This window comes from Catharus ustulatus, chromosome 1, assembly GCF_009819885.2.
Source record: "Catharus ustulatus isolate bCatUst1 chromosome 1, bCatUst1.pri.v2, whole genome shotgun sequence".
Lineage (NCBI taxonomy): Eukaryota > Metazoa > Chordata > Aves > Passeriformes > Turdidae > Catharus > Catharus ustulatus.
The window spans coordinates 49,056,413-49,079,640 of record NC_046221.1 but is presented as its reverse complement, the minus strand read 5'-3'; the positions used below and the strand labels follow the sequence as shown (position 1 = coordinate 49,079,640).

At 39.3% G+C, this 23,228-nt stretch overlaps 1 protein-coding gene across 6 annotated transcripts in view; it reads right to left on the bottom strand.

The window, feature by feature from the left end:
* The window catches only part of SEPTIN7 (septin 7), an 88,317-nt gene that overhangs the window by 7,879 nt on the left and 57,210 nt on the right, over positions 1-23,228 (bottom strand). For all 6 annotated transcript variants that reach the window (XM_033084009.2, XM_033083854.2, XM_033083776.2 and 3 more), the window contains exons 4-11: positions 20,305-20,411; positions 13,977-14,077; positions 13,250-13,384; positions 10,179-10,296; positions 8,533-8,625; positions 7,263-7,359; positions 5,141-5,192; positions 4,229-4,354 (exon numbers count right to left, since the gene is read on the bottom strand). In XM_033084009.2, coding sequence (XP_032939900.1) covers positions 4,229-4,354; positions 5,141-5,192; positions 7,263-7,359; positions 8,533-8,625; positions 10,179-10,296; positions 13,250-13,384; positions 13,977-14,077; positions 20,305-20,411 — 829 coding nt within the window. The remainder of the gene's footprint in view (positions 1-4,228; positions 4,355-5,140; positions 5,193-7,262; positions 7,360-8,532; positions 8,626-10,178; positions 10,297-13,249; positions 13,385-13,976; positions 14,078-20,304; positions 20,412-23,228) is intronic.

Here is a 23,228-nt window from a genome sequence, read left to right as displayed (position 1 = left end):
TCCATATATAAGCCACGCCTGATTATAAGCTGCACATTACAATTCAGAGTGTGATAAAAGGTATCTATTCTATCACCATCTGTTGAGGGTGGGGGCAGTGATCCTTATCTCAATGGCAGATATTCTGCTAATGGGCCATCCATTGAAACCAGGAGGGGCATTGTTCTTTATCTTTTCACAACCCATCCTTCCTCCAGCAAGTCATTTTCTGCTAATGTGTGACTGATAAAATTACTTCACCTCATTGGAAGTTGCTCCAGCCAGGGGGAAGAGCCCAACATTTCTTACCAAGATAAAAACAGAGGTTTTGGGACATTAAGGGAGCCTATTTCTCCACTGGACTCCAGAAGAAAATCAGATTTCTCCACATCCCCACTGGACCTCCGGAGGGAAACTCTACCTTCTGCAGGAGCAGTGCTTCAACTGAATCACATCTGTCACTTCAAGAGGACTGCAACCACCATTTAATGGGACTGCTACCAACACCCTGCCTGAGAGGGTGTCAGGTTGTACTCTGACTTTGTCAGGATTTGGAGTTTGTTTCTTTGTAGTACTGTATTTCTATTTTAATTTCCCTAGAAAAGAACTGTTATTCCTAATTCCCATATCTTTGCCTGAAAGCCCCTTGATTTCAAAATTATAATAATTTGGAGGGAGGGGGGGTTTACATTCTCCATTTCAAAGAGAAGTTCCTGCCTTTCTTAGCAGACACCTGTCCTCCAAACTAAAACAGCAACTTTTTGTTCTTTGTCCATATATAAGCCGCACCTGATTATAAGCCGCACTTTGGATTTGGACAAAAATTTTAGTCAAAATTGTGCAGCTTATAATCGTGAAATTATTGTACTTCTATCTGTTTTCACATTAGCATTTTTGTCCAAAGTATGTTAACAGCTGCATGAAAAACTGAGATCTGCTAGGATCATAAAAATACCGCTGTTTAAAGGTACAAAAGGTCAATCCAGCCTGCAACAGCTGCCAGCAGGAGATACTTTTGGAAAAGTACAAGCACCACTGCATGTCTCCTGGTATGTCTGCCCTCCCAGTCTCTTAAAAACCAGCAGTTCAGGAGTTTTCAGAGCCAGAGGGTGTATCTATGTTTAACCAAATGCTTGTAATATCACCAGACAGCATTAGCGCATGTCTCTTCTCACACAGAGATATAGGATCTATCTTCCATGCAAGAATCGATACCCCAATTTGAGATACAAGACACTTCTTTCAAAAGGCCAGCAGGCAAGCTCAAAATTCCTAAGGGGAGGCACAGATAAACTGGTAATATCTGTTCCTCCCCTTCAGCTTCCAAGAGGCACATGGTTATTAGGAAGAGTCCTTCTATGCTGCTTCAACTATACTATATTAAAAAACCAAAAGCTACAAAACACACTGAAGCCAAAAAAACGTGTTAAAGCTTAAAACAAACAAAAAAAAAAAGCTGCAACTCAACATATGGTTAAGGTAAAACCAGAAAAGTAGCATCAGCTGCTTCATAACCAGCACATGCATTCAAGAATTTCATGTCACCCTGTGTTCTGGGGAACAAACTCTTACAAAATGTTCAAAATAGTCCTTGTGAGTTTGGAATACACTTTGACATATTTCAAATGGCTGAAGCAAACTGCAATTATTTAATCATTTTCTTGAACAAAAACCAAAAACAAAACCAAAAAACAAAACAAAACAAAAAAAACCAAAACCAAAACAAACCAAAGCAAACCAAAACCCAGCTAGCAAAGAGCACCAATTGTATTTATTCATCTCTGAGCTGCAGTATTGCAGTGTTCCAAGCACCAGATTTCTAACACAGAAAATAGTTCCAGAAGGCACACATTCACCTGGAAACATTCAGGACAGCACAGTGATCTGAAGTGACAGGAGATGCAAAGTGAGAATCCTACAGAAAGCAAAGTACAGTAATTTCACAATTATAAGCTGTATCATTTTAACTAAAATTTTGGTCCCAACCCGGAAGCGCAGCTTACACTCAGGAGCGGCCAATATATGGATGAGGTTCAGAAATTTGCCAACCCGGAAGTGCGAGCCTGCAGCGGCCCCGAGCCAAGTAGAGCCTGTGTGACCCTGGTGGCAGGCAGTGGGGCTGACCCGGGCCCGCATTGCACCGGCGGGTTGGCGGTGCCGCTGATCCAAGCCCGCACGGCCTCAAGCCGAGCCAGTAAACTCCGCAATCCCGCAATTCTGTTACTAACTGGCAACTTTGTGAAAGCTGCGTGAGCATCCTTGTTGCAAACAAAAGTGCAGCTTATAATCTGGTGTGACTTATATATGGACGAAGAACGAAACTTTGCCAACACCTGGAACTGCGGCTTATAATCGTGAAATTGCTGTAATTCCAGAACCTTGTAGTGTAGGTTCTGGCTCAAAAAGAAGTATCAGAAGTGCTATCAGGAACTGAGTGGGGTGGAGGGGTGAATGAAAGTCACAAAGAGTTGTGAAACCTGCTCATAGATTTTTGTATAAAATAACATCTTATTGTGTCTGCAAGATGGGAATAAAAAAATAATTTCAAATAGTCACTCTCCTGTTATTTTTAAGAATGCAGAATAACCCGTCGTTACATGGATGAGGTATCAGATTGAGTTTGTAGGTGCAGACTAACACAAATGTAAGCAGGCACAAAACAAAAATGGTCAAAGTGTTGTCACTAAAATTCAGATTTTCCAAAATCTAAGGAAAACATACTAAGATTTTGAAAGGTATGTAAGAAGCCCCAATCTTCAATAACACACACACACAAATGTAAACAACTTCCTCTGATATCCCAAATAACAATGTGGAAAAAAGTTTCACTTTTCAGTACAGTAATAGCAAATAATAGTACAGTAAAAGCATAGTAATAGCAAGTTAGAAGTCCTAGAGAAAACACAGAATTTTTTCTTCTGCACTCTTATTACTACATTTTCACCTGACATACTTGCTATGTGCACCCATACAAGTCAGGGATAACATGATGGCAAGAAACATGACAGTGAGAAGTAGTAAGCACAATGTTATGGACACATATATCTGAAAACTAGTATTTTTAAGACTTGACCTCATTAGAAACTCTACTTTAATGCAAGTATACTTCTGAAGAGTTGCTATAACTGACATAGACTATTAAATTTTTTGTCAGTGCTGAGCAAGGAAGTCTCATGTAGACTCACAGAAAATGACGCCAAATCACATCCACTTAAATCATTCCCTCAACTTTTGAAGCATTAAAAGAGTGTATAGTAGACATTTCTTTAGTGAAAAATGGCTTTGTAGCTGTCATATGGATGCAAACAGCAGGCACTTCCAACTAATTTCAGGGATCTTTTTCAGGAAGAACAGCTGCAACTGTGCATACCATTAGCTGAAAAGAATAGTACCCTATATTTTGATTGAGGAAGTTTTACTTTAAAATAGTTCAAAATAAGAGAACCATTAATTATTAATTAGTCACTAATTACTGTTGATGCAGTTACTACATGCAGAGAAGGATATTTGAGTGTAGCTATTCTCAAATAGCACTATACAATTCAGAATACAGTAGAGTTTACTTTTAAATCTTTCAGTAACTTCATTAGGTTGGCAAATAGCTTCTTGTCAGAGATAATAAACACGACATATCAGAGTTTGAAAAAACAGCTACAAAAGCCCCAAAACACTGCATTGCAACTCCCTTCTCATGAAAGATAATTATGCTGCAGTAATTCCCCGATCCTGATAAGCAGCCGTATGAGTAGCCAGAGCAGCATTTCAAAGATGACAATAGCAGGTCTGCTTCTTTGGACTTTCTAAGCAAATATTAACCCATTCTTCTCAAAAACATCCCTGACACAGAGTATTGATCATTTACGCAGAAGAACCAATAATTCCACAAGTAACATATAAACCAAAATAGAAACTAATGCACAAAAACTTTGCAGTACCAGTGAAATAAAACTCAGAGTAAATGTAACAGTTCTCTTCAAAACTGAATCTATTATTTAACATGTTCAGTGAAACTAGTGTAAACCTCTGTGAAAGAGGAAAAAAGCCCAAATTACAATTAAACAAGAGGTATATAGTTTCAGATACAGCAAAGAGGCAACTGACTGAAGGCTACATACATACCAACCCACCAGCACTTCTCCCCAAAAAACCAAAACCAAAAATACCACTGCATATTCACAAAACAAGTCAATAAAAAAAACCCCCGAGAGTAAAAACATTAAAGTGCAATACAGTCTTAACAGGAACTTACTTTGTTAGCTGCCCTTTATTTTTGTTGTTGTCAACACCATTGTATGTAACAGCTGCCAGTTTTCTGCTTCTGTAGTTCTCATAATGTACATTGTTAGTGACATCCTTCAGGTCCTGCATATGAGTTCTGTCAATAAGAGTAATTTATCAGCTTAGTGCACAAATACAAAATATTATCTGAAAAATCAGTCCATTTTGCAGATTGACTTGAATTAAATTATATCCCTCCAATAATGTTGCATTCCTCACAATGTTGTTAACTCTACCATTTAAATTGGAGCAAAGGCACAGAAATACCAGATTATTTTGCACCAAAAGGTTGCAATATTCCCAACACTAACTTAGACAATTAGTCTTTGGAAAGTTTGAGTTCTATGGATAAACTTGCAGATATTTTATAGGTAGATAAGAAAATTGTACATTACTACTGTTGCAGGTGAGAAAAAGCATGGCAAGAAACAACAAGCCAGAACTTCCTAGTTTCTATCTTTTAATTCTACAAAAGCTAAAAATTAAGTTCAAGACTAAGCTAAAAGCATTCACTTCTTTTCACAATTTTCCATTGTCAGCCTGGAGAAAAACAAAGCTTAAGAATCAAACTAACAATTTTTACAGCAGATATCACCTAGTGGACTGGTGTGAACACAGGACTCAGAACCTAACACAACAAAACACAGGCGGTCTCGCTTTAGGTAAATTTTCAGTGCTAAAGTTTTTAGAAAATGCCTACAACTAAGCACATATCAGCACTAGAGCAAGCAGTGGTTAAACAAGTTATCATAAAATATAAGATAACTGTTTACAATCAAAAATAAGGGAATTCATATGAATTCACTATCTCAAATTCTTTTTTTTCCAGTATGACTTCCCAATCTCTTAGGCATACTACTAATGTTACCTGTCAGTTATTTACCTTATCAACATGTTCCTCAGAATTGTGAAGTCACAGTGTTCACCATTTTCAACTGCAAGAAGGAATCAGTTTTTGTTAAGATGTCAACCAAAATCTGTGTGTTACACAAAGGTAAGATGTCACCCATCTACATTCATTCCAAACATAAATTACTCCCATAGCCTTTCCTTACTCAAACAACACGTGTATTAACAGAAGGAAAGCATTAACATAACTGTATTAATGTGTCTTACTAGCAGAGTTTCTATGTCCCCTAAGCCATACTGGCAAACTGTACTCCAAGTCAGTGCAGCAGAATAAGCTACCACAACAGAAGCACAGTTTTGCCCATTTAAAATTGTTTGATCCTTTGGCAGACTGCTGGCAGAGCTGTGTAAGGATCAGACACTAAGTGAAGACCTCAGTCTACATCTAGCTATATCCAAAAAACTTTAAAAGACAGACTCAACTTATTTGTCTCTGCCCAATAAGTTGCAGGAGTCGTAATTTTAATTTTAATATGGATTTAGTTATTTATTAATGAAGCAAAGGAAGGCTGTGCACTGAATTTGAAGCATCCACCTACAGATCAAGAGAGCTGGCAGCTGAAATTAGATGCCACTACTCCGCTGTGCCTATCACCCTACTAAAGTAGAAGAGTCTGATGCTGTGAAACCATTTCCCTGAGAGATCATGAAATGATACTGGAGAAAAATGCACACTCCAGAACTCCCTGATGCGCAGATAGAGAAGGTAACACACAAAGCTCTTAGCGCACATAAAAGCAAGGCACAGGGCAGGTTCCAATGTGCCTCCGAAGTAAAGACACACATTTTCATGGCAAGGAGGGGAAACAACCAGGATGAAGGAATTAAAATAGCCCAAATAAATTCAGTGAATCTTACAGAAAAATGCAGAACGTTGCCACTTTGTGTGTTCATTCTTTCATCTGCACTCCTGCATTATTTTATTCCATGGTTTTACACCAGAGTGGTAAATTCTGCTCAAATGGTATGTGAAGTCATACTTTCAAAAAAGCATCATCTCTGTCGCTAGCTGACAGACTGAAAGCCACTCCAAGAGGTTTATTTTAGTTAGGCTAGCTCTCCCATTCCAAAAGTCATATAATCACAAACATGAAATCTTCCAGAAATTTGTTTTAAAATAAAGAAAAACAACATCATTTTGCACGTCTCCAAATGCCAACAGAAGAGCCTGGAATAAAGCTTGATCTTCTCTGATGCAGCTGGTTTTTACTTTCTGACAAACCTCATTTCCTGCCAGACATGCACTTCAGAGTGTTACAGCATTCCTTTTCAAATCACTGGTCTCATACACTGCTTGTTGGCTGGGTTTTTTTGTTCTGTTTTACACTGCATCCAATTTATAGTTCATTGCCCTTGGAAGGCAGAAGTAGTGAGGGAAAAATATTCTCTTTATTCAATACATACATACCAAAGGAAAAAACTCAATGATCATGGAAAAACAGTCAAATAGTGATTGGTTTACTACAGAGCATGGTGCAAGTCATGCCATATGGCATTTGAAATACAGGAATGACATTAAAGCACAAGAAATGGCTGCCAGAAGAACATGCATCTTCAAGTCTAAACAGCAGTAGAAAGTAGTTTTAAACAAATTTTTAAAAATAAAAAAAATTTAAAAGAACTCTATTTATTACCAGGTACCTTTCTGTTGCTACACCCCTTAACCATCTCAGCTCTTAAGATGCAGATGTTTCAGGAAAAATTGTATTTATGACAATGTAACTGATCAAATTAATATTTATAATGTGAATGCTTCAAAAAGAATAATTTAATACACAGGTTTTAGATGAAGATAATTAAGGTAAAAAGGCTAGAAAACAATGGTAATTTAACAGTTTAACAACTGTAATTTAACAACAATTTAAATAATTACCTGCAATAAATTACTACAGGTTTTACAATTTCTCACTGAGGCTTTTAACAGAAATCTGTTTGCAAAGTTACATGAACCTTTACCTTGTTCCAATATTGTCAGAATAACAAAATGATATATTCAATTAATTTTCAGACGACAGACCATTCAGATTAAGCATTTCAATGCAGACTCATGTCCAGTAAGTTTTAAATGGATTTTAAAAATCACAAGAGAGCCTTACCTTCTGCAACACCCCATGGGTACTGCCTTCCTCTAACTCTCTTGCCATTGACTTCAATGATCGTATTACTACCTACCACAGCAAGAGGTAAACGGTCCTACAAGATAAAGTATGACTTTAAAAATCAAAATCTGCCAAAACACACTGAAACATGCCCATGTATTGACTTGACGTAAGCTAGGTCAGTGCTGTAACACTGCAATGCAGCTAATCCAAAAGTGCAAGAATAGTGATGTTTATTGATCTCTGCCCAGTTTAATGACATATATATACACACAATCCCTCTGAATTCCTTATGTTGCTGGAAGAAATTACTGTTACTTAGTAAGCTGAGCAAGAGGCACACCATTTCCTGTTTACTCAACTACACAATTATTTACCAAGTCATATACCCACTGGCTACAAGGGCTGTTGCTTTGACTGGATCTTGTACCCAGTTTTCAAAGGTTCGCAAAGAACTACCTCAAGTTCTTGTTTTCAGCTTAACTGAGAATGCCTCCAGTGTAACAAGCAATAAAGGAGCCAAGAGCAGTTTCGAGGGGCAGAAATGGACAGAGTACAAAGCTCAGTATTCTAGACTTTTGTCTTTCTGCTCTTCTCTAGGCTTAGACCCAGAATATCTTCCATTTTTTGTCCTATTTGTATTTATCTATCCTAGGAGATTTACCCAGTCACGAAAAAATTTAAAAGCTCTTACAAGCTGTTATAGCTACTAAGAAGCAAGGCTCAAGAAACATACATAACATGGACTCCAACATGAAAGAAAAAACTGAAAACACCAGTAAACTAAGAAAAAGCCTTTCAACAGCCTGACAGTGCTTTTGATTTTCTTCAGTCATTTACCTCCATTAAGGTTTCAGAGTATCAATCAGCCAGAGAACTATTAGCTGTAATGCACACACTTCATGCCACTGCACACCTCTGTCTGAAAGACAACCCTTGCCTCCCTCAAACTCAGAATCAAGAAAAAAAAGTGGTAGTCTGTGGAGGGTGGATAGAAGTCAAATAAGGATGAATTTTAAACAGTGATCTCTAAGAGTTCATTAATGAACATGTGATCTAGTGCTCTCATTCTGAATTTTAGCCATTGAAGGACTTAGATGACTTAATAAATGTCATTCATTGCTTCTTATAAGGAACATTGACCCTTAGAACAGCTTCACACCTGATTTCTACCTTCTAAACATTTTGGTGGGCTCTTCATTATTGACTGAAACTCAACCCCCTCTTGCTCCTCGATAAGCACTTTACAAAGAAAAAAATAATTTACCTTTATCTTTTTAACAATCTTATTTTCTTCTTCATCATCTGTTTCTGGAAATTCATATATTTTAATTTTGTGTTCTTGGATTTCTTTCATTATCTAGAAACAAAATTATTATTTGCTTGAGGATTTCATACTTTATAACAGCCTGATTTTTTTGCTGCAGTCTGATTCTCCTCCTCTTTTTAGATAAGTATAATGCTTTAGATTAAGGTGACTTAAATTACAACATAAAACTTGCAGATGTTTAACACCCTCAGGTGACCCCTAATGGGAATTCTACCTGCACAGAATTAGGTGCAATACCTAAAAAAACCAGTCAGACCAGTCTTGCAATTGGGTCCCTTAAAAAACAGATACTTGAATAGATAATTGCAGGCACATTTATCCCTTTGAGTTCCCATAATGGCTACTGCTCTCACTGATATTCTTTTCTGTTTCCAACATACCTGAACATCAGTTGCTTGAAGCAGGATAACCTGCCTGTTTTAACAGAGCTTGTGACCGACAGACTAACTAGCAGTTAGTAGTGTTGAAAAATATCTACAAGCAATAATGAAGAATAACTGAGAGCATCATCAAAAAAACTACTGTCCTGTTTTGATGCTCTATTTGTCTGAATGGCATTTTTAAAAACAAGTTGATTAGTTTTGCAGAATTTTAGGACAGAAAAATATTAGACCGTTTAGCTGACAGCTGCACTGCAAAGCCCAGCGGAATATTTCCGGCTCATGGGTTTGCAGTCTTAAGAGAAACTAAGTTTCCAAATTATGCAAGGACTTAGTTTCAAAGTTTGGTTTGGGAAAGTCCCCCCTATTTAACATCCACTCATTGTATGTATTTAGAAATATTCTGTGTTCTACCATTTTTTCCTTTCATATTTTAATCTGATTTTTAATCTTATCTAATTAAATTAAGAGTTTTACACACATCACCTCTTAATGCCACCTTCTTTTCGGAACTCTGCGTTCTTCTAAACTAGGACTGGACAGAGTTCGATAAAACAAACTTTGTTGTGTCCTTTTCTGAGTCCTCCTTGTCCTCTTCATACAATACTACAAAGCTGAATTGTTCTACCCTGATCATGTAGCCGAAAATAAAAATAAAACACCTGTAGATACTCACAGCAAATATATTCTACAAATACAAAGACATTATATCAGTTGTATCAATGTTAGAATCACCTCGGCATCTTTAAAATGCATTACCATGCCCAAGAGTGAACAGGTTTACTGATTCTCATCTAATACCTGAGGTATCTTTAACAATTACAGTGCATCAACATGGAAGTGAATACCACAATTCAATCAGTAATACTGTTATACTGCTGAATACCTTCTGCTTTTTTAACACACTTCTGTTAGGAACCTAAATCTTGAAAGCTTCTTTCCTCCCTTACTGATTTTTATCTCAGTAGTGAATTATTTCACTTGCCAAGAAACATACTATACTTGAAACCTCTTCCCCTGAGGACAGAAACAAGATTATTTCACCAAGAATTATAATTAAATCTAGAGATATAAATTACTTAGCTTTGCTGTCTCAAGTTACCGCTTCAGGGTTTAAACTTTGCATGCATTAAATCTTACCATTTCCATAGGGATCAACTTACTAAATTATCCTGTGTTGTAAATATTAATATTTCAACTCACCTGTTTTTTAAATTGTTGGCATTCCTCAGGTGTAAGTGTGTCTGCTTTAGCAATAAGTGGAATGATATTCACTTTTTCATGCAGACGCTTCATAAACTCTATATCCAAAGGCTTAAGTCTGAAATACAGCATTAGAGCTTTGCAATTTATATTAATTAAACACGATTGTACAAATGATGAGGTTCGTCCTGACAACTACTCTTAATACACTGATTTATGAGTGACAGACAACTGAAAACGAAAAGGTTACCTGCAATTATTACAGGAAATCTTCTAAATTGTATAATACAAGAGGAATAAGAGGCAAGTTAATTTTACTAGCAGTCACGATTCTTCTGCAAGCTGAAAGTACACTCATTTAAGCAAGAGATAAGAACTCTCCTATGAAGGTAGTAAAGTTTGTGTCATTACCTAGAAGGTAATCCCACTTAAAGCCTGACTGATAAGAGCTCACAGTTGTGAATTAGGCTCTGTTCACACATCCAGTTGCAGGTTCTGAAAGACATGTCTCAGTATACTTCTTCTTGAAAGTGGACTAGGAGACTTTTTCTTTTAAGACCTTACAAGTACTGAAGGTAGTAACCTCTGTGGCCTATGTACAAATGAATTAGAAATATCTCACCTCTAAACTGGTATGTAAAACAAAAAGACAGTTATGAAAATGGATGACAGTGACAAAAACTAAACCATCATATGGGTATAGGGTGGCTTAATGGTAGTATATTCACCATCTATGTGGATCAAAGTGTATTTCCTGTTTCCTGAAGTAAAACTTGAGAGGTTTTGATGCATTAATGATAGCAAGTTAATCAGGCTTAAAGGATTCACTTAGAGGATTTAACAAGATTATTCTTCATCTAAAACAAATTAGTATTAGGAACATTAAAACCAGATTCATTTGGTATTGAAATTTCTGAAACACATACATATAAGAATGAAGAAAATGTTCAAGAACGTTTCATTATTTCATTTCATGTTCATTAACATTTTCTACCTGTCATTGATTTCACCAGTTTGCAACATGTGTCCATTAAATATCTAACATTAAAACACATCTACATTACTTCTATATCACTTTTTTGGTTATCCGTTCATCTTAATATGCTTTCCCTCTGCTTGCTTTAAAAAGCTACGTAGGGCAGCAACACTTACTGAAGGGCAGCTGCCAAAGCAGAGCTTTTCATAAGGTCTGTTCACCTAAGAACTTGAGAGTTTACAGTGGAGACTGAATCACGAAAGCCTTACATAAAGATACAAAAATTGCAGAAAGATTGTGCTATCATCACCCCATTCACCTGGAAGGCTTCTCCTGCCCCTCCACTCTCTCCCTCTGCTTCCACAGAAACCAGTTCCATCATTTCACATGTTTATGGTAACACTAGCTCAAAATAGTGGGTTGCATTACATGGAAGGACCTTAACTGCTGTTTTTGTTTTTTTTTAAATTTCTGAATTTATAAAGCAGGCTTTTACAAATGTATTAAAAGGACACGTAGAAGTTCACCTACAAATGCTTTAATTCAATGTAAATATAGTCATGCATTAAGAGTGACGAGCACACTACTTGGTGGGTTAGATGTGCTGCTATCTGCAGAGGAAACAGGAGCAAAGACTGCATCACCAAAAAAAACAGGTAGGAAGTGAGTTCTGTCCTTTCAGAGAGGGCAGAATCTTAAAAGAGGAAATAATGCTAAAAGCAGCACCAATCTTCTTCATTAACTTCCTTACTGAGATGACAGTTTTAAGCATTTATTCCAGGAATTGAAAAACAGTATGCAAACCTAGCATAATTTTACATCTTTTTCTCCCCTAAAAATAACATTAAATACCTGTACATGGAATATACTCTGACAGTTTTTAGCTTCAAAAATTTAGTGACCAAATCTTAATCCATCGTAAATGTTACTTTTCTGTTTTCTTACGAACAATTTTTACCTCCCACTAATTCTGGAAATTCTGACAGACATGGAGGTGTGGAGTCAAGACATGTTTTTTGAAGAATCTGAAAATTAGCTCAGAAATTATTAACTAACACAAGGAATCATCTTCCCTTTAATTACATTTTGGATTTTGCACAAATGGTGCAAAAATGGTATGTCAGGAATTCAAGTGTTTGCATTTAAAACAGACATGCCTGTTGAGCAAAACTGGCACTACAAATGTGCCTATTGAACAACAACAAAATACTTAATGAAGGCGAGTCTACATAAGAAAAACTCCACCCTCTGAATTTCTTTCCATATTTGGAAGTATCTGTACAGTTCAAAATTATTAGACCCATTCCAATGCTAACTACAGAAGCTAAGTATAACAGCTGGCATTTTTTACTGTCTGAGGAATACTCTTTAAATTCCTTCAGCACTCCATTCAACAAGTTTTACTGCTTTTGACCTACACAATAGAGTTATACGTGTCTTAGTGTCCTGGTTTTGAAGGTGTAACTCAACCATCTTTGACAAATTTAATCATGATACCATGATAAAAAGATACACAACCGGTTTCACATAGTTAATCTATACGTAATACTCCCTGAAAATGCAGTTCTCACAGTCTACCACTAGATAGAAGTCTGATCAAGTGAAAACTAAGCAGGAGTGGAAGATAACATAATAACTGAAAAAAATCTGCAATGCCTATACTGGAATTGCCACTAGACAAAATACTACACACCAAGTGAATTATGGCATGCTTACAAGGAAGCATGAAACTTCCCATCTACAATTTACATTAATTGGAGGAAGAATGGAAAAGAAAAATCCTGTTGCTTGACACATGAACCAGTTTCTCCTAATGTGATCTAAAGACATACAAATCACAAACAGACCTGGCACTTATGAATGTCTTTGTATTTTTCATTGCTAGAATTCTATTTTTCTTGTTATGGAGTTAATGTGCACTCATTTTTTCTGGTGTTTGGCTTGCTAATGTTTGACAAGCCAAAGTAAACTCATTTTTGAAATTAAACATTATCTGCAGGCCATTAAGAGCATCCAATTTGGAACTCAGATTAACAAATTTGGATGTTTATCTGAGATAAGTGAGAATGAAAACATAAAATACACTAATACAAACCCATGTCCTGAAGGAGCAATGAAGTATAAACAACACTGCACTCTATTATCAGGCATCTGGCGTCTGTTGACTCGAGATTCTGCATTCAGGTAGTCCTCAAATTTACTGTCAATGTAGTCAATAACTGGCTGCCAACTGCAGAGATAATGTGAATAAAAACCTGTAAGTTACATTATTTACATGAAGAAACCTAGTTTTGCTAAGAAATAGATGCTCACAATTTCCCCACAGCTTGGAGTATTCTGTTTTGCTTTTCATTTGCTTTTTTTAAATTAAGATACTTCAACACTGCAATTGACCAACTCCTCCATCTAAAATTGAGTTACATAGTTCTGAAGATACAGTGTGTGAGTCCACTGAAAACTCCTTTCAAACACAATCACCTTCATTATAAAAACATTAGCAGATTACTTAAGAACAGCAGCTAAAGGAATATGCTTCACTGATCACATCTTGGGACAGCACAGAAGATGGCTCTGCATATTGCACATGTGGATAAAGAGCCAAATGCACCATTCAGTTTAAGGGCTGACTTCAAACAAGTTATAAAGGTAGTTGGGATTACAGTAGTTAGAAGTTTTCAGTTAAATGAAAAATTTAAAAGTGTTAGTATTTTAACTGAATATTGAAGCCTGCATTTTAAAGTATGTCACAAGGTATTATATCTCACACACACAAAAAATGCAATGCAGAATTATCATGGAAGAACATACAAATAATGTCTTACCAATTACTATTATCCACAGCATCTCCAAATCCTGGTGTATCAACTATTGTAAGTAGTAACTGAACACCACCCTCTTTGATTAAAACTTTCGACTGCTCAACCTGTAAAATGAATACAGCAAGATTAAATTTTTAGTAGTTTAGTCACCTACTTTAAACACTGGGAAAAGCATTCAATGAATAAGAAGTCTGACAAAGACTAACTTTTCTTCTTCAGAAGTACATTATGTCTGTGTTTTCCTTATAAAATTCTAATAATTTTACAATAATTAATATATTTTTAAAGAAAAAGGTCATTATTTAAATAAAGTCAGTGAGAAAAGAACCTTATGGGACATCTTAGTATTTAAAATCCTGATTAAACAGGAAAAACCTTAATCAGGCATTAAACTTGATAAAGTTGCAAACTTTGGTCACTTCAAAGAAAATGACACTTCTCAAAACTAATCCGCCCTGCAAGCACCTTAGTCCTGTTAATATATTTTTAAGAATACATCTATTCTTCAGCTACCACAATGGCTGGGAATGGAATCACAAAGTGATGGTTTCCTAATTTCACGATTATAAGCCGCATGTGATTGTAACCTGCATGTCCGGGTGTCGGCAACTTTTCGTTCTTTGTACATATATAAGCTGCACTGGATTGTAAGCCACACTTTCGTTTGCAGCGAAGATCCACGCGCAACTTTCACAAAGTTGCCAATTAGTAACAGAATCGCAGGATTGTGGAGTTTACTGGCTCGGTGCTGCCCCACTCCCGCTAGGGAGCGGCTCCAGCCCGGTTCCTCCGCCCCCGCTGGGGAGCAGCCCCGGCCCCCGCCCCCGCTCCCGCTGGGGAGTGGCCCCGGCCTGCCTCCCCCGTGGCTGCAAGCCCCGCTCTCCCACGGCTATGTATTGGCCGCTCTGGAGTACAAGCCACACTTCTGGGTTGAGACCAAAAATTTAGTCAGAAAGGTGCAGCTTATAATCGTGAAATTACTGTATATTGCAAAGTAATAAATCTGGCTGCAATCTGCTGAGCTAGACCTCATGTGACTATAATGGATTCTATTAGCTCAAGTCACTGATGGAAACCCGCCTCAGAATGCAACTGCAACAGCCCGAGGAATGATGCAAGATCTGGGCATGAGAGTTCATGCCTCCAGTTATGATCACCCATCTGCAACACAGCTCAGGCAGCTTGCAATGAACATGTCATCAAAAAGATTAAGCATGTCATAACAGACAAGATCTAGGCTAAGCAGCATATGAACTGCTACCTCCTTCTTCCTACTAATATTTCAGTAATTACTGATATTGCCAATGTCAGGCCCATCTGCCTGAGAAAGTGCTGTATACCACTGTCCTATCAAGTGAGTTGCACAGCAGTATGAAAGGACAAACTCAGTGTTGGCTTCTTTCCAATTGCTCAGACATTCAATCATCCTTTTTTTTACCTGATATTAAAACAACTCCTATTAAATCACTAGCGACACTGTTTTCTAGATATGGATTCAAGAAATTAGCCATGTAAGCCATTTATCCAGAATCACACGAGAGCTGGAAGACTCAAGGTGATGCTACCTTGCTGCTCAATGCTTAACGCTTCTTAAGCCTCACAAACCCTAACTGGGGAGAGAAAAGAAAGTTGTATTTATAATAAATCCTATCTGGACGGTCTTTTGACCAGCTCAAGATTTGAGAAATATCATATTAAGGCTTCTCAAGCTCTTGCACACCCCTAATTGTTATGTAAGTGAAACAGACACTCACAGGCACACCTGAACCTTGTTGCAAACACTGCAATCACTTCTGTGATGCAATGTAAATCCACAAGATTTACTAACACTGCAGAAAGTCAAGCTAAATCTCTCTTGCACAAGCTAAACACTGATTCCAATTCAGAAGAGAATATCCAGAATTACAGAAAACAGTAACTATCTACAAGGAAAGCTTTATATTTAACCTCAGTGTATGCAGGATGCTGTTTTTATCTACTCATCAGTAGCAATCCTACCCAAGCTGGATCAGTCCCTTTTGCTGTTAGTTCTCAAAGAGTTAATGGCTACCAGAATACTAGTCACAGAAATATCCAGTTTGGGCTGGAGTTCAAGACCACCCAAATCAAACTCAAACATGAACAGGCCTTATTGCAAGGTTAGGGTGGTGTAAAAAAACAGGAACTAAAACAAACCAAACAAAACTGTACACACACCAGCCTAAGTCACCACCACGTTACCCTTTCACAAACTATACAACTCTCATCCTTCCAAAAGCATGCAGCTGAAAGCCATGAGAACCTAGGAATACATGCACTGCTTTAGAAACATATGCTTTAATTATGGTGAGTGTATTTCTCCCCATCCTCAAGAATCCTATCAAGAAATTTTATTGTACACGACTGATACCAGAACTCAAGACAGTAATCCCCTGCCACAGTCAACTCAGCCAAGAGCTTACTACTCACAAGCTTTAGCACACAAGAGATTAAGTTCTGATTCCTTGCATTCTTTTGGCGATCTTGCATACTGTAACCACACAGCCCTCCTATTACCAAGCTCTCTGAAAGTATAAGAAACCCACAACACCTGCAAAATACTAGAGATAATAATGTGAAGAGGTGTACTTTTGCCAAGAGCTACAAGGTATCAGCTTTATTCTCCAGCACAAAAATTCCCACCAAGAACCATTAAATTATTACGGGCTCACAGTGGAATGCTTTTACAAAAGAAGAAATTACAGTAATTTCACATTTACAAGCTGCACCGTTTTGACTAAAATTCTGCTCCCACCCCGGAAATGCGGCTTACACTCAGGGGCGGATAATATATATAAATAATTTTCTGACATTTCCGACCCCAACCCCGGAAGTGCCAGCCAGGGTGCCGAGCCGAGCACCTGCCAGTAAAACCAGGCTTTACACGATTGTTACAAATTGGTTACTCTGTTTCACAGCAGGTGGAGCCGGGCTCCGTGCTGGCAGCGCGGAGGGTGGGGGGAAGGCGGGGACTCCCTCCCTCAGGCAGCGTAGCCCAGGGAAGAGGCGGGGGGCTCTCTCCTGCTGGCCCCGCGGCCCGGGGGGAGGCAGGGGGCTCCCATCCTCGCCTGCCGCCGCTGCCACAGGAGCAGGCAGGCTCCTGTCCCCGCCTGCTGCAGGAGTGGGGGGGCTCCTTCCCCTCCTGCTGCCACCGCCGTGGGTGCCGGCGGGCTCCGTGCCCCCCTGCCACCATGGGGCAGTGCCTGGCCGAGGCGAGCGAGCCCAGTGGCAGCCAGCCCCCAGTGGCCCTGCCGAGCGGCAGTGCCGAGCTGGGCCACCCGGCCCCGTGAGCAGCCCCAAGCGGGCCAAGTCCTCACGGCCCGAGCTGAGCCAGTAAACACCCCGATCCCGCGAATCTGTTACTATTTGGCAACGTTGTTGCACGTGGGTTCTCGCTGCAAACGACAGAGCGGCTTATAATTGGGTGCGGCTTGTGTACGAACAAAGAACAAAATGTTGCCAACACCCAGAGATGAGGCTTATAGTCAGTGCAGCTTGTAATCGTGAAATTACTGTAATAAAACGTTATTTGGCACATACGTTTATAACAAAGGAAAAGAACGGTCAAGAGATCTCAGAAATGTCATATCAAGCATCTTCCCTGATTGTGCATGCTTGTAAAATCTAAGTGTGGCTGTATTTGTGAAGTCACCTTCTGACAAATGGTCTGCAGCAACTAAATCTCTGCAGACAGTTCTGCTAATACATTACTTGGTGGCGAGGATTTAAATTTTTTTCTTACTTTTCATAAATTCATGTAGGTATCTTGCTATCAGAGAAGGGTTTTCACAAACCTACAGAATAAGAAACATTAGCTAATGAATTAAATGTCCTATGCTTGTGCTGTGGACAATCAGACCACATTCAGGATATATTGTAAGCAGTAGATTCTACTGTTAGGAAACAGTAAATGAAGACTCTGCTACAAAGCCTCTGCAAAGTTGCATTTTTCTAACCTAAATGGATGTGTCCATACATGGTCAAAGGCACAGAAAGCAGCAACATCTGGAAAAGACCCAGAAAATCACTGTAAACTAGTGTCATTCACAGTTAAGCATCCAACTGCATCCCATCACATGATTTACAAGTATTCCCAAGGGATTAATGGAAAACCTTAGTTCAAGTCTTGGAATTCAAGACTTCGTAAGAAAAGTCTCCTCCAAACAGCCATTTTCCCATGCACACCAGTCAACTGGGTCACACCGGTCTCCTCAGCAGTTACTACACAGCGTTCATTACTTGGTGCTTGTTCGACTGCTTTTTGTTGGATGAAAGATGCTTTCCCGCGGCCACCCAGGCCGCGTTGCCATTGCTCCGATGCCGCCGCTGGCGGGCTCTGCTAGGGCTGTTGTGGACTTGCACTTCTTGTTCCCTCTGCACCCGGGCCAGGGCCGCCCGGGTTCTCGTTTCCCCCGCGCCCAGGCCGGGGTTGGCACTGCCCAGCTTCTCGTTCCCCCCGCCCCCAGAGTGGTGCCACCCGGTTTCTTGTTCCGCCCGCGCCCGGGCCGGGGTCGGCAGCATCTCCCTCCCTCCCCTCGCGGCTCCTGCCGACCGTGGCCACCCACTCCTGCCCTCACCTCGCGACTCGGCACTCCCGTGGCACTGCCCCTCCCATTGCAGCTCACACTTCCGGGCTTGCGAATTTCGCAACTTTGTCCATCATATAAGGCGCACCGGACTATAAGGCGCACTTCCGAGTTCAAGGGAAAAATTTAGTCAAAAGGGTGCGGCTTATAGTCGTGAAATTACTGTATATGAGAGTTTAACTGTTTGTACATCTCTTTCAGGTAAGTTCAATCCTTATTCAATTAATTGTCTGATGCCCCTGTTAACAAGCTTTCAAGTCCATTTTGTCAGTCACTACAGTTTTACATTAAACTGATAAAATAGCCTAACAGATATGAACAAATCTTAGAAACTATTAATATATTGTTAATCAAATTCTGGATCAGTTCAAAAGCTTTCTTCCGAATAAGAAAAAATTGATATTCTGCAATGAATTTGTTTTGTAATAGTATTTAAGCTTTAACAGTGAGCTAATTGATAAGCAATGCAATTTAAACTTCTTAATATGGACATAATAACTAACTTTTTCCTTCTACTGTGGTAATTATTCTGACATTGGATTAACAATGTCTTATACAAAATCCCAAACAAAAAAAACCCTTGAGGTCCCACAGTGCAGTAAGGACAGTAGTTCACGGCATTGGAGCTTAATTGATTCCAGTGAGTAAAAAAAGCACTATTTTACAACTTCTGTTTATCACCCTGCATACCCTCCTAACTCAACACAGGGCTTAATTACTTCATGGCAACTCTGTAATTGCCCAGTTACTTCAGCCACAGTCGAATTTTGCATCAGGAGGAACTCCGTTGGACAACAGCAGCAATGGTGAGCACCCTTGGCTCTCACCTGTACAAAGTAAGATTACCACAAGCTATCTTCACCAAACTCTTAAGCAAGTGCACATCAAGAGAGGTAAGCAGAGCTCATGCATCCTTATTCAGCTGCTGAGCTGTGGAGGCAGAAAGCACCTCACAAACACAATGATTTCCTAAACCACCCATAGCATTATTATTTCTTAGCATTAGCTGTTATTTTTCATAATCTTTTTATAACACAGAAAACATGCTCCTTTTCTTGAGAGAAAACATAATTGATCAATAGCAAGTTATTACACAAAACAAATGGATCAACTTCAGTTTTTCAGTCTTTGACTAAATACTTCAGTTGCATCATGCACTTGCAGGAACATCATCTTTGCCATCATCTTTACATAAATCTAGCTCTTAAAGCCAGAGAGGTTCACCCTAGTCCCTGATGTTTCAAAATAACAACTTGTAACAGGTAAACAAGGTACCACTAAGGATACAGTCTGCAGAAAACTCACAGATTCCTTTATACCCAGGACTCTGCATTTCTATCAAATCCTTTAATATTTGGTCTCAAACGCCTGCCTTAAACAGACAGGTTTTACTGTACATCTATGTATTTCTACAGATTTATTCTCCATTTCAATTGATAATAAATATTACATTTTCAAAAAGCTCTGCACATACCTGTGCTTTTTAATCTACAGGCAAAACACAGAACACTTCAGGGCTCCCACATTTCTACAGGCTACAATTTTGAGAACCTGAAAATTCTGTTGTTCAAATATACTGAAAGACACACTGAATATTTCTTAGTGGTTCACATCATGACTGAATGTATCTTGAAACTCAGGTGCTTACATGACAACTGTACATCACCTTACATTACTAAATTGCAAGCTACAATATTCAGGCTACTCCTTTTTTTCCCCACACATACCTGTACGGTCTTTTTAATTCTGTGTGAAGGACCTGGATACTCTGGGGAATACAATTCTGTTAAGAATAATGAGTTGATTAATGTTGATTTTCCCAGTCCAGATTCACCTAGAAGAAAACAGAACCATTTCAGTCAAACCAGGAATGTCACATCAAATATAAACATTTAGATCTGCATTTCAAATGCTCTTTAAACACAGTACCTGAAAATGTGCACTGTACTCTAAGACTTTGAGAATCTATAATCTTTTCCAATTTCAAGGAAAACCTTTCAAATCCAACTGCCACTTTTGGTCTCTACAGACATTAATTCTTCTCATCACATTAAGTATTGAATGTGTTCAGCACTTTTGTCCTTTACTCCCATTACAACACACAAAGATGGTATTACATTAAATTTTATACATAAGCTACCTTCCTGGTATAAGTCATCATAATGCCAAAGCAGATACTTAATACAACTTATGTCTCTGTTATTTCAAGTATTATTTATTTGAGAGTCTTTACTAACAGGGAGACAAAAAAGAAGCGGGAGTGGGAGTGGGGGGAGGGAGAAAGACTGAGATTAGTTTGCTATAATAACTAAAGCACAAGAGATAAAATCAAGTTTCAAACTGTGTGGTTTGGCCTAGTGTGCTGGTTTTCCATTGAAGACACCTAGGAGGACGGCACACACAGAGGTTTTTCTCTATGAGAACTTCCTCTGTGAGTTGATGGGACCAATTGGAGGCTGTTCTAGTTGTTGAAAGTCTGGGAAACCAATTGGAGAAGTTAGTTCGATCCGTGACTCACATTTCAAAGCAAGCAAACTCTGAAAAAAGCCCCTCTTTGATTTCCGGCTTTTCACAGGTAACAACGGCCCAGCCCGGGCCCCCTCGTGCAGCCCGGGCCGGGTACGGGGGGTGGCCTCAGGGAACCACCAGGCGGGCACCCGTTTTCAACCAGGGGCCCTGATGGCCAGGGGGAAGGAGAGGCCCTTTGCTAAGATCCTAGCCCTCCCCTCCTAGGCATGGCCATAGTTCAATGAGGCCCTTCTGCCGTCTTGAAGCAGCCATGGGGAGGTGAAGCCCCCCCTTCAACACATTTGCTTGCTGGACTTGGCAGTTTTCACCCCACCAGCGTGGCTTGCATGGTCTGAGACCCTGGCATGGCTCCAGCATGGCCTGGCCCAGGCCCCTTCACCTACTGTGTGAAATTTTAACCCTTCCAATGCTCAGATAAGACTTGTAGACCTCCCATCCTCCCTTGAGTGAGAGGAAAAGTACAGAAAGAATACACCGAAGTCAGTGAAGTAGGAGCCAAGTTTCCCGATGGGAGGAGATTGAGGAGATGCCATGAAAGTTGGTTGAAAAATCTTTTTGTAAGCTATGGGGTGGGCTGTACTGCACTGAAGATTCCGATAAATCGTGGTGAAAACATGGGGGGGTTGAAGTGTTTGGGAAAAAGATCCTTTGCCCTGAGGGAAAGGGGGAATCTCTGTTCCTGAGAATGAAGTATGAACAGAGGAATTTGAGGAAAAAGAGATGGAGAGAACTTTTGCTTTTGAACAGTTTACCCTTAAAAGTAAACCCCATGAGTTTGACATGGCCCACAAACAGCCATGGGAAGGCTGTGAAGATGGGAGGAGTTTCACGATTTGCAGATTTTTTCCCACGTGGATGCGAATCGTGAAAGTGAAGACACAAGAGAACTTTATTTTTTCTTGGAAAAAACCCCTATAGCCAGACAAGAAGAAACTCCTCCCTGAAGTGAACTGAAATGATTATTCAATTGAAAGACTGACTGGAGTGTCTCTGTATGTTGTTGTTAAGAAGGTGTTGGGGGCAGGGGGCAGAGGGAGTGGTCTGAAAATCTTATCCTGAATTTCTTATTTTTCTCTGTGTTGTTAATAAAGTTTTCTTTATAATCTTTTAAGTTTTAGGCCTGCCTTGTTTTTGCTCCTAATCCTATCTCACAACAGAAATTGAGTACATTAAAATTGGCAACCTAAACTAAACCAAGACACCTGGGAATTTTATTGTTGCTGGGGTACAGAAGGGAGCTGGATTTTATTTGGGTTTTTCTGGCAATTTGTTAATAAGCAACAGTAAGTCAGCCTTACTGAAGCACCTGGAGAGGCTACCACCATGACAATCCAAGCAAATACAGCTGAACAGCCCACAGCAAAGATTACTTTGATTACTTTCCACTTACAGCTCTACAGAGACAAGGGCAAGAATTCCAAATCAACTATTTACTACTTCAAAAGAAAAGTCTTCTGCCTAGTTGTTTTTTTTTTTTTTGTTAAGAAACTAGTTCAACACAACAATTCGAACAAGCATGAGAACTACAGAATAAAAGTATAAAAAATGCTGCTTTCTTTCTGTTTAAGTTTCAGATGCAGTCTGTCAGTATATTGACCAAAACAGAAATAGACACACAGAAATTTGCTTTCACATGAACAAATTGAGGACAAGCCATGTACTTTCACCGAGGGAGGAAAATGAGCTGAACCAGGCCCATAACTGAAAGGTAAAACTTAAATAAAGCACTAATCACTCCAGCCCCAACAAATACTGTCTTGATCTAGACACTGAACTGAGAAAACTTCCAACCCTGTCTTGAGATAAATGTCCTGGGTTAATGCAGAGTTACATAACAACGGAGTTAGAAACTCTCCCCGGTAACAGGTAGGTGGGTTTCCTACATGAGCTGTCTCATACACAGCGGCCATGTCAATTACAGTAGTATGGCACAGTGTCTGCAGCACCAAGCAGAGCAATCTCAGCTACACTGTAAACGGATTAGCAGCTGATGAAATACCGCAACCAGAGCTCCTGCCGGCTGTCTGCACTCTCAGTAGTGCTTGTTCTTCAAACCCCACCCTCTTGGACAGATGAGCTAACTCGTGTTGAGAGCAGTGGCTGCCCACAGCCAGACTCATGC